At 40.4% G+C, this 12,593-nt stretch overlaps 2 protein-coding genes across 2 annotated transcripts; one reads left to right on the top strand and one right to left on the bottom strand.

Annotated features, from left to right (window-relative positions):
- Positions 1–213: 213 nt before the first annotated feature.
- LOC6569165 (cuticle protein 16.5) lies at positions 214–1,026 on the top strand. Its single transcript, XM_001995231.2, has 2 exons — positions 214–584; positions 646–1,026. Exons 1-2 carry the CDS (start codon positions 486–488, stop codon positions 940–942), a joined length of 396 nt encoding a protein of 131 aa, XP_001995267.2. The 5' UTR covers positions 214–485; the 3' UTR covers positions 943–1,026.
- A 5,173-nt stretch (positions 1,027–6,199) lies between these two features.
- On the bottom strand, positions 6,200–6,771 carry LOC116805918. Its single transcript, XM_032741126.1, has 3 exons — positions 6,661–6,771; positions 6,505–6,600; positions 6,200–6,443 (listed from the first exon to the last, which is right to left on the bottom strand). The coding sequence occupies exons 1-3, from the start codon at positions 6,749–6,751 to the stop codon at positions 6,304–6,306; spliced, it is 327 nt and encodes a 108-aa protein (XP_032597017.1). The 5' UTR covers positions 6,752–6,771; the 3' UTR covers positions 6,200–6,303.
- Between the last annotated feature and the right edge of the window lie 5,822 nt (positions 6,772–12,593).

Here is a 12,593-nt window from a genome sequence, read left to right as displayed (position 1 = left end):
TACTTAAGCCACTATTTTCTAGCATATGAGAAATCAATAGTGTCCAATTAATTAATTCAAGCAGCTTTCAGCACCTTTCAATGTCAATGGAAAGTTAAACAATTGCTTGTAAATCAAGTTGTCGATGACGTAAATTACATTATGGCCTAAAATTGCGCAGATACCCAAACCAAACCAAATCAAACCAAAAACACATACATAAATTATATTTTGTGTCGCCTTTTTCCATTAGTATTCGTGTTTGGGTCATTGTTGCTTGTCACCCAACGCAACGAAATCGAAAACAATAAGCCTAAAACCAATACGAATTCCTGTATACATAAATAGAAAAAAACCTACATTACAGGTAGTGAGTAATTTTTGGCTGAAGTACTCAAGTTGAACAATGCTAATCCATTAGACATGGCAGATTAGTGTCCACTGCCACCCAATTCACATCCGTATCAAGCGAACTTGTTCTTGGGCCCACAGCAAATCGAGTATAAATGGAGCAGTTGGTCTTTGGAATAGTATCAGTCAACGCACTTCAATCTTTCAGAACGTTTCGTCCAAACAAACCAACCCCAAACACAATCAACATGAAAGTAAGTTGAGTTGGTTAAAGGATATTCGAATACACTAAAATATACATTTATAAATTTATAGTTCCTCATCTGCTTGGCACTCTTGGTCGCTGTGGCTCAGGCTCACGTTGTGGCACCAGTTGCCACCTATGCTGCTGCACCCGCTCTGACCTACGCAGCTGCCCCATCCGTCTACTCGGCTGGCATTCCGTCCGTCTACTCGGCTGCTGCTATTCCACGTGCCTATACCACATACGCTGCTGCCGCTCCCTCCGTCTACTCTGCCTCGTATGTGGCGCCATCTGTGTACTCTGCGTATGCTGCCCCCGTTGCCACCTATGCCGCACCCGCCGTTGTCTCCACGCTCCTCAAGAAGTAATCAAAAGTAACTAACACACTACTACAACATGTATGCGAATTTAGTCTGTGTCGAGCGTATAAATATAAATTGAGCTGAAATTAAGATTGGCAAAAGATTTTATTTGCTTTGATTTGAGGGATTACCTGAGCCCATCAGCTCTCGTCAACAGTTAAGCATCGACTAAGCAATGAATATTTAAAGTGGGGCAAGTTGAGCTGGCAATTAATCTGCCGAGTCGCCTTCGCTGTTGCAACTAAATTAAGTACATGCTCAGCTATGATAATAAGAAAATGAGCATCATCAAGCAACACTTAACACCCAGTTACATATTTAAACACTCTTGTGCAGTCATCTGTCTGCGCATTATGCGTTAACATCCATATTTTATTCAAACCACCACTGAGCAAAAGGGAAAGCTGTGATTCTTAAAGCAAAAAGCTGAGCAAAAATGCTTAGCGAAAACACTTACAGCTGATAAGATATACATAAAATATTTTTTGGTTTTCCAAAACGGTTTTCTACTATATTTTTATTGAGTATCTTCAATCAGAATGTACTTCCTTTTTTATGAGTGTAGTTATTAGCTGAGTTTGGTGCCTTCTAACTGGTTTCGTTGCATGTTCGGGCATCCGGGCAGAGGTTAATGTTATGCAAATGAATTATGACCAGACTGTGGAGCTGCTGTAGCAGCTGTGCCACCAATTGTGGCACGTGTTTGACACATAGATATACGCGTGCCTTCAGTCGTCACATAATTCAGCAATAAGCGCTTGACAAACACACAGACACACATATACTCTCTTTGAGTCACTAATCATCAAGGTAAACAAGTGCTTATTGATTTACCTTCCCTTGAACGGTGTTAATGGAAGGACGCAAATTGTTATACAATATTTGTACAAACATAATGCCTCAAATGGGGGTTGATGGTGGTAGACTTAACAAATGCATCTGAAAAAGCCCATGTTTACAAACTATATATATAGTTTCTTTTGATCAGTTTCCGGGCGGAATAAGCAACGATTATGCGCAACAAAAGTTTTGTGCTCTCGCTCTGCCGAGCATTTCCCGCTGTTTTGGGGCGAAAACTTTTAGCTAAATCACTTAGACCAAAAACAAGTGTCGGGCATGTCGAAAAATCACGCCGACAACAGATAGCTACTGCAGTCGAAACAAACTTTGGCAGCTCAAGTTTGGCAACAGCGCTTTGCCAAGCGCTTCATCAGCCTTCAAATATGATGTTATTTATGGTAACAAGTTGTTTCAGTTGTTTCTCCCATTTTGCTTTGCTTCACTTGTGCACTGTGAGAATTTATGCTTTCCCACATCATATTCTGCAAGCTTTGCTTAAATTTCTAACGATCAACATTAGTTCTATTTTATCGAATCAAAATCAAATATTTGATTCCTTTAGTTTTCTGCGGAATGTTCTATAAATACATAAATTAATATCAATTTAGCAGTAAGACATTTTCTACTTTATGATTTCCTATCAATACTTTTTACAGTAGAACATTTTCTACTTCTACTGTGAAGAAAATGATTTTCCATCAATACATTTATTAATATCCATTAAGCAGATGAACATTTTCTACACTGATTCCGATAATTCTAACTTAACCCGATTATCAAAACCTTTTGTTGAGAAATTCTCCAACTGTTAATCCCTTTATCTTTGAATGTTGAAAAATCTGGAGTTACTTTAGGACGGGTTCTCAACAATTGTCTTCGAATGACAAACATTTCTATCCCAGCCAATTAATTTGCTGATGTTATCAAGCAGCTTACAAGGGAGGCAGTCTCCCGTCCTTCTCCTTTTTCTGCACAGCCACAACCTCAACGCATTCAATTGTGCAGGAATAATGCAATGGCAACTTATGGGATATCCTTAAGGACTTGACTAAGTAGTAAGTCAGCTTGCCAGCCAGCCTGCTTGCTTGCCTGCCTGCCTGCCTGTTGCAAATGGAATGAAAACAACGTGGCAAACAACAAACGTAATGACAATTGAGTGGCAGGCAACAGCTCAGAACTAATCCGATATTCATTTCTCATTCTTCCATTGTTAGCGTTGTCGCGCATAAATTGACAACAAGCTCAAGTATTTTATTGAAGTGTATTCCAAGTTGCAATTCCGCCTGCATTTCGCCAAACATTTAATACACATAATAAGCTTTTTTCTATATTTTACTGCTATTTAGAAGAGCGATTTTCATTCTTTTGTTTTACAAATAACTTTTTTTTGCTGTTGTTAAATCGAGAGAGCTTCGATATAAACATAGGTGCTTAGCACCGTTTTGGCCTAATAATTAAGCCACTGGCAAGTGAAGTGCATATCAAACACGTGTCGCGCGAGTTTGCCTCCGTCTCAAGTGGCGACTTGCCACCCCGTTGCCGGCCTCCTCAAGCCGAGATGGGATAACAAAAACAATCTTCCACATGTTCACTCTGAGTTTCTTTTTTTTATTATTATTGTATTGTATTGTTGATTCGTTTGTCTGCTGCCTTGACAATGGCAAGTCCGTCACGGCCACGTCCACATTCCCAGCCAGAGCCACGCCCACCTGGCTGCACGTGGTATCCAGGCAGCAACATCTTCTGCCGTAGAACGTATGAGTCCCGCACACAAAGCCAGATGACAAATGACTCTGAAGTGCAGTTGTGCAGAAAGTCAAAAGATGTTACATGAAGCAGTCGTCGCACTCGTCTCACTCGTCAAATGCATTCTTACTTCCACTTGGCTATAATTTTATAAACTTACAATTCCTTTTTACCTTAATTAAAACTCTTTACTCGGCACTTAGGCAAGTTTGCATTGCTTATTCATTAACAAGTTATCTAAAGAATTGCTAAATAATTCATATGCCCTTGTTGGCCAATTACGAAACTTTCATCTTTATCAAATGTCAGATTCAATGCCTAAATAAATTATTCATTCAACCAACATGGTTGTTCAATAACTTTAATTTATTTAAAGCCAAGCTTTAGGCAAAATGCCTGTCAGCCTTTGGCTGTGTGTGGCACGTAGCAAGTAAGTATTTGCAATCTGTTCTCGAGTCCTTTTTCGGCAATCCTTTCACGAACCCAGTTGGAAAGTTTTCTGCGGCACCAAATCAAATGTCGATTATCGCCTAGTTAGTTGCACTCCCGGGGACCTTGGGAAAATCGAGGACGAATGCCGGCGCCTGGCACCAAATGTGCCGTTTCCTTCCGCCTTGCAATGCCATCCTTTCACTTGGGCAGGTTACTTCTGAAGTTCGTCAACCCTACCCAAACCCCCGTCTCTGTGATGGCACCGAGCGTCACTTCGACTGTCACTCATTATCGGCGTGTTTGTTTTATGAAGGTCGTTTCCCACAGCCCCTGCCGTGCACACAAAAAGGATTCAAGACACGCACGCACCCAGAGTTCATACTTGCTCCACTCTCTCCTCTCCCCACTACTCCCCGACTGCCAGCCTGTTTACTCCGCTTCCTACTTTTTGTCGTTGTCATCATTGTTGTCGCCGTCGTCGCCGTCATCGTCTTCGTCGTCTTCGTCGTCATCATTCTCACCATTTGCGCCAGCGTCAAAAACGACGTTTGCCATTGTTATCTTCTACCCGGGCTCCATCTGTTTATGTGCCTCTGCTTTATGACACTCTTGTCCAGTCTGCAGCATTTGCTCCACTCCGCTCCACTCCACTCCTCTCTGCTTATATCTTTTGCAAAATCAAACATTTCGCTTGTCCGGCAAACCTAAAATTTGTCTTTGCTTTACAAAGTGCTAATAGGGCAGCTGTCAGGCGGATGAGAAGGAAGATGTGGATCTGGATGTGGATGTGGATGTGGATGTTGATGTGGATAAGCCGCCCCAAGTTCATAATAATTGCGTATGACAACAGTCAAAGTGAATCTGTAAACAACAACTTGTCCTACTTTTTCTTCTTGTTGTTATTGCTATTGTTGTTGCTTGGGTGGTTGGGGAAGCGCACATTAAATTATGGCGCATTATTGACAGTTTATCAAATTGATTTAACAAAGCGTTTCGTTGCTGTTGTTGTTGTTGTGGTTGTTGGTTACTTGCCACATCAGCCACCCCTCAAGCACACTCTACCCCTCTCTTCCTCGCTCAGCAAAACTTAGGGTGCGTGCTCTTCCTGTGTATTTTAAGCATCCTTAAGTGGTCATGATAAATGTTATGGCTCTTTCTCTAGGCTCTTACGGCACTCCATTCACTACATTCTCTCCCCGTCTATGCTTGTGTGTGTGTCTGTGTCTGTGTGTATGTGTCTGTGGGTGTTTGTGTGTGTTTGTGTGAATTTATGTAATGCGCAAAAGTTTAAGCATGCTTTTCGGCTGTGTTTGCTTAATGTTTTATTTTTTTTGTTTGGCTCTGCTCGGGGAAATTTAGTTAATTTTAGTTTGTTTGTACGACAAAGTACGTTAAATTGTGTCTGTTGTTTTATTAATTTAAACAAAAGGCTGCCAGAAAAAGTTTTCCCAACTTTTAGGTACTGCACAAACAATGGGTCCTCGCCTCGAGTATGTTTGAGTGGGTTGCAGATTGGTTAAATGAATGTATTTTGGCATGTTTTTTGTGACAAGAGAGATAAAATAATTGTTCCGGTCAAGGCTGACCTCAAATATTGTAAATGCTCAAAAGGATATGTATTATATGGAGTTTAACCACTGAATAATAATACAGCGCCACACTTTAGTCAACTGAATGAATTCGTCTCACTCTTTTTATCTTAAAGCCTTTTACTTTAACTCCTTAGTTTAATATACATTTTTTGGGGCTTGCTTTTAATTTTTGTTTTTTGTTTTTTGCTGGCATTTTCCTCTCCAAATTAAGCCAGTTAGGTAGCGGAAGTCATGTTGGGCTCTACTTATTCTGAGCATTGTAAATTTGCATAAAAGACGCTATTTTAGTGGAGTGAAAGACCAAGTCGCGGATATATATATATATATATATATATATATGTGTATTCTTTGCTTGAGCTGCAGCTGTTATAAAAAACATATATTTTTTTTGTTGAAAAGAAGAACTAAAGCAGCGCAAAAAGAGAAAGACGAAAACACACAAAAGGAAACAGCAGCACATGCTGATTTTTTGTTTTGTTTTTCTTTTTTGTTCACGCTATGTGTGGGTGTGTGTGTGTGTGCGGAATTAAGTTTACGGAAACGGAAATGGAAGCTGCACGTCGCCATATTGCCCAGCAGATGATCGACATCAGTTGCTGCTGCTCCTGCTCCTGCTCCCCTCTCTCTCTCTCTCTCTCTCTTCTATGGTTGCATACCTTTGTTCAGCAGCCCTTATATTTGGCTTATTTATTTTGTTTCACTTTGTTCACTGCTTTGACCTTCTCTTTCCATCTAATCCCAAATCCTTGGCTGCTGTTCACCTCGCTGACTCGACCTGTCCGAGCAGCATGCTCTGCTGTTGTTGGTCCAGTTCCGATTGGTCCGATTGCTCCACTGTTTCTATGCCCGCTGAGTTCCCCAACTGTTGCCAGTAATTGCAACAATAAATGAAGCCACCTGCAACGACATTGTCTTCTCTCTGGACATTTTGCAAGCATTCATAATTCATTTAACACACTTATGCAGCTGAGCAGCAGCCAGGTTATTGTTGCTATGGTCACCATTAAAATGTATTTGGAATCGTTTTCAGCTGCTGCATTGCCTGTCATATTCGCTGTCAAGTTTTTAGATATTTTACTTATTTCAGTGCAATTTTAACAAGGACAAGACAAACCTTTAATTTGTTCTGTTAGATTTTCATAATCGTAAATAATCGTTCGACTTGTCATTGTATTTATTATTCTCTGATTGTTTTGTAGCTGCATCCACTATGAAATTCGTTAGCAGACTGCCTTCTGAGCTACTGAGTTTCATTTGGGAGGAAAGTTAAAGAAACAGTTGTCTTTGAAAAACATCTTTAATATGTACAAAACAGCTGTTTCTTGGCTAGAACAAATGGCGTTCCATTAAAGACAAGCTGAATTGATGAAAGTGACTCACAGATTTCTTATCAAATATTTTGTTAATCGTTGCTCATCATACTTTGGAGAAAGCACGCTGAATATAAGTTAAAATAACAAACGCATCCATTATTATATTTCCACCTCTTTATCCATTGTGCCATCGGGCTTCAATTGTTTTGTGGCCGTTATGGAAGGCGTTGGCTGTTTATCATTTGCCGCATTGCATGACTTGTGCTCATATATCAATATATCGTCTGTGGCAGTGTATATAATCGTGTATATAGTAACCCACTTGGAATTCGGTATTTTTATATGGAGCAACAAAACCAAACAATAACATTGACGAAATTATTGCCGGCGTCCCAGCAAATAGAAATTCGACTCGAATTTGTAATTTTTCGCGTGGCTTGCGTGAGAGTTCAATTTGTGAAGAAGCAGAACCAATAACCTCCTCTTCCTCCTCCTCCTGCCACGCCCACGCTAATTACATGAGGGGTTGGCAATGGTTGTTTTGCACCATACAGCTGCCACTCTAATTGAATTCAGTAAATATGGGAAAGATGGGGTAGCGGAGCAACGGATCTTATGCACCACCCATGCAGCATCATGTTTGCAATATCCTGCGGATGTGGTTGCCTTGTGTGTGTGTGCGTGGCGGCTAGAGATCCAAAGTTGATATGAAGCCTGTAAGCAGACAACCTAAAACTCAAAGTGCAAGTCGAACGCAGGAATGTTCAGCAAACTGTTAAAGGCATTTTGGGGTAGCGGCTTCAAAGATGGAAGAAGGCTTTGAGTGAAGTATGGCACTGTGAGTATGTATGTATGTAAATTGCATGCTGAAGGGCTGCTTAAACTGAGCTGAATAACTTTAGTAAGCTGCTCTCCATTTTTTTTCACATATTAGCTTCAATATAATTGCGCGGCTGTTGCTCACTTCAAAACTGAAAGCAACCTCCTGGCATGCATCCAACGTAGTGAGTCAGAAATCAAAGAGGCTTCAATGGGTTGTTTGTTGCATCCTTTTCATCCTTTCTCCTTTTGGGGTTTTGTGCGGTTGATCTGCATCTCCCTCTCCCTCCCTCTCTCTCTCTCTCTCTCTGAGTGCGCATTTAGCTGTGTGAATCCGCTGTGTGGCACGCCTCGCGTTCATCTGACGTAATGAAATTAAATATTTAAGCTCGCAACGCCTGAATGGACCACTCCGCACAGAGTTCCACAGGATTTGCCGTTTGTTGTTCTTATTTTTTTTTTTTTACAGATCTGAAATGCTTTTAGTCTGTACTATAAGCTATCCTGTTTACACAACGGGAATTTCCCTATCGAATGACTTTTTGCAGATCAAACAAGTTATACAGATATGTGTAAGTCAACTTGTCATTTGCATAGCTACAAATACAGTTGACTGTACATGAACAATAAGAGCTCAAACTGTTGCACAACTCACCTCTAACATTGTGTGCAGGGTATGCAGCAGAGATAGAGAACTTTACGGGGCTTGGCCATTTGGCAACTGCAGTTGCTGTCTGTTGCTGCAGTAACAGTGCCCCATCTATTGCGTGATGCAGGATTAGGATTAGGGCCATGTCCTCTTGGCCAGAGCACAGCTTGCAACTGTGGCAGATTTTTGGGGATGTTACAGTTGCAGCTGCTGTTGCTGCCTCAACACTTAACGCCAGCAACGACAGAGAATGGATTTTTGAGGCACACGGACAACTTCGTCATCGGATACTGCTTTTGTCAGTTGCTTGCCACCTGCACGTTCTCCTTTCCCTCGTCCTCTCTCTCTCTCTCTCTCTCTCTCTCTCTCTCTCCCTCTCGCTCTGCTCTGCTCTCTCCCTTACTGTTTCTCTTTTGTGGCAGCAGCAGAAACGTGCTGACGCCTCACAAAAGTTGGCATTTTCCCCCGGAATATTGCTGTCAAAATCAAAATTTATTTGGCAGTGCATTCGATTTTGGCAATTTGGTCGGTACGCAAAAAAAAAAAAAAGAAGAAAAGATAAAATGGGAACTACGACGGAGACGGAAGTGTCGAACTCTACGTGATAGGGTTTCGGTTAGTTTCGGCCGGAGCTCTCTCATTGAATCTATTTTTATCTCGAAATTGAAAATAAAGTCAGCGGTTTGCTGTGAAACATTTTTCATTTCATGTAAATTGAAGTCACAAACGAAGGCGGAAGGCCTTTAAAAAACTTTTGCTCAAAGAATGAAAAGTATTCAAATATACGAAATAATATAAAGTGACTCAGTAAACATGCTTATTAATAAAATTTTAATTAAATTGTATGTTGCTTTCTCTCTTCCTACTATTGAGATTTAGCGAGAATTGGCAGCTGAAAATATATATTAAATTTCCTTTCGTAGGAGAAAACAGAGCAAAAATGAAAAGCGAATACGAAAACAAACGCAAATTACAAAAGCGCCAAACTACATAAATATCAGACGCATTGGAGCGGCAATGCAACAATTTTTAATTACCATTTAGTCGCTCGAATGGGCACAACACTGGCCAAAATCGAGAAGAGAGAGAAGAGCGAAAAAAAAAAACAAAAAAATAGACTGAAAATCGTCCAAATCGCTCGTAGCGCTTTACATGCCCATTTGGCTGAAATTTGCTGCTGTATTTTTTAGGCATTAAAAAATTAAAAAGCGCACACAAAAAAACCCAGACACAGAGGGCAGCCAGAAATAAGGGCAGGCAACAAATGAAGAAAAAACAAAATAAAAGAAAAAACGCTGGGGAAATTAAGTCAATGTCCTGCGGGGTCAGTTGCGTTTGGATAAATGTAATTAACCTTCAGGATAAGCATTGAGTTGGGTCTTTGATAATGAACGGCAAACGGCGAATGAGAACTGCGACATAGAGAGAGAGAGAGAGAAAGAGAGATATATATATATATAGAGAGAGAGAGAGAGAGAGATGAAACGGTCAGTAAGTCCGATTGAAAAATACAACTTCAAACAGCTGGCAAATTTTCACGGGTAAAACCATTTATACAAAATCTATATTTACTTAACCCTTAAAAGGACTAACATTAAATGGAGTACGAGTAGCACGAGAACAGAGTAAAATATATTATTTATATACGTTATTTATACATTTTACACCTACCTTTAAAAAAGGTCGATTAGTTAAGATCAGCGATAAGGTTAACCTCAATCATGAATTAACACAATTTATAGTTGACTAACTTAAAGTTACACACATAGAAATGAACGGTTAGTGATGAATATGCCAATGCCTTGTACTTAATCTATTGGGCGGACTTAGAGGCGAGGCCTCTTGTGGCCTTAGATATTCATCAACGTAAATAGACCAAACCACATCATTAGGGCAGTCGCCATAGCGAATTAATTACAATGAGAGGCGAAGGTGTAAAACTCAATGCGAGAGCAGAGCAAACAGAGCAAACTGGGCACATCATTGACAAGCTAACGTAGAAGCTGGGCAAGATTGGCAAACGCTAGCTGTAATTATCTTTGGTTACACACACACTCACACACACACACTCACACACACACACATAATTAACTCGATAATGAGGGCAGGCTCGTAGACGAAGCCAGACCCATTTCCCAAGTTGTCGCAAAGGCGCAAAATGTTGCATGTAATTGTGTGTTAGTTGTTGTTGCTAATGTTGCTAATGCTGTTGTTGTTGTTGTAACGGTTGTGGTTTGTCTGTGTGGATACCGTCCGTGTTGCGCTTTGTTTGCCATGATAATGACTTCCGGTTCGCCGGCAAAATGACAGCCGGAATTCGTAATTGCTATTAAGCGTTTCAGGCCTGGCTCTCAATTTGCGACCCTCTGATTTGCAATTTGCAAAACAAAAAAAACAAAAACAAAAACGAAAACCTAAAGTGGCTAGCTTATGTGGTTAAAAGTGTAAGTGTGTGTGTGTGCGTGTGTGTGTGTGTGTTAAATGTAACATGCCGTAATTCTTACGCATTTGACCCAAATTGACGCAAAAGGTGTGAAGAACTTGGAAAGCTGCCATTGCGGCAAATTGCATTCGAATTGCAATGGGAAACAAGTCAAAAGCAAGGAACACAATGTGTTATTATGCAAATTTGGCAACGCTTAGAATGTTGTTGAGACTATGCCCCGATAAAGGTGGCAACTAAGAAAATATCGGTAAGGCCACAATAGAAAAATCAATAGAACACAAGTTGTCAGAGATAAATATTCGTATTTCGAAATCCATTTTCATTGGCATAAGTTTGGTAAACTTACCGAGAGTTGCTCTTCCGGGTGTAGTTTAGTTAAGAATGAAAGTTTTTGTCCAAGTGTATGTGTAAGCATATACAGCAAGCTAACAATAAGAGTTCTGAATTTACCAAAAAGTTACGACTTTTCGTCTGCGAAGTTGTTTGCCAACAGCTAGTTTTGTAATTAAAACCATGGGAGTTCACTCCTTGGAACAATCGTGTGATTGTTCATATTTAATTTAAACAACGAGTGGCATACGACTTGCACCAAGAATGCCTTTCAATGAAATTGCATAAGATTGCGGCAAAATGCTAATTAATTGGGGTTGTTCTCCATTGCTGACTTCGGCAATTGGGTGTTTTTTGCTTTTCGATGGCGCTCCAATTTCCAAGAACTTTTAATGCTGACAAATGACGGTGACCCTGGGAAATGGTTGTCGGATTTTAAAATGGACTGGTTAGCGCTCCCTTTAAGACGCAGCTGAAGCTTCTTTAACGTGGCTTAAATATTAATGGCACATTACGTATACGCCGCGCTCGCAGCCAGTTGGGAATTTAGTGGTCTTAAATTTTGTATGAAATATAAATATATATATATATATATTTGGCGCTCTCTGAAGTCGAGGTTTAATATTTATAGCCCAATCCCAGGGGTCAATGGATTGTGTGTCTATTTGAAAATTTAAGCACGCAAAAGGTTCGCATATTAAATAGCAACTTGACGTTATCTCCTGACGTCTATCTGACGCCTCTGCGGAGTGGGCGTCTTTGTGGGTCGTTTGAATAAGTTACTATGCATTGTCCTACTTAATTTAAGGATATGCTATTCCAATTCCATCCTTACTCCTCTGATAATCTAAACTAATCACCTAATGTACATTTGCTTTAATCGTGTATTATTTAAGGAGTGTGTCATTATACCAGTACCATCTATAATTCTCTTCATAGACTGCGATGATTTGTGGCACTTAATCTGTCACTCAACTAGATTCTGTAGGACATACGCTTATTGTATATTGCATCCATAATTCTTTTTGGCATGCGCCTTTGATAAGGTAACTGCTTTTCATGCTCTTCTTTATGCTGAAATTGTCACACAGCCACACATAAATCCTTTCAGTGCCTATTGCAAATTAATTACATCCTCTTTCATTTTTTATGCACACTCGATAACCCCATAAAGAAGCAGATACCAAATACCCCCCACACTCTCTCTGTGAGCGTGTCTCTGTCGGCATACGATATGTGTCTGCTTGCAACTTGCTCAATTGCAATTACAACAAGCCACATAAGCGAAGAGGGGGCGGGCTTGGGGCTTGGGTTGACTAGGCTGACAGGTTTGCATATTTCATAGTATGCTACGCATAAGTGACACTTGTCAAAACACATTTTCCACACCTACCACCCCACTCCCTTCCTCACTTCCCTTTCTCATGCTATTTGCCCGGGGGCCAAATAGCATATTTCAAGTGCGGCACTTCATGTGCCTCCAACATAGA

The sequence above is a fragment of the Drosophila grimshawi genome, unplaced genomic scaffold, assembly GCF_018153295.1.
Source record: "Drosophila grimshawi isolate 15287-2541.00 unplaced genomic scaffold, ASM1815329v1 contig_1367, whole genome shotgun sequence".
Classification (NCBI taxonomy): Eukaryota; Metazoa; Arthropoda; class Insecta; order Diptera; family Drosophilidae; genus Drosophila; species Drosophila grimshawi.
Note: the sequence above shows the minus strand (reverse complement) of the source record. Positions and strands in the feature narration are given on the sequence as shown.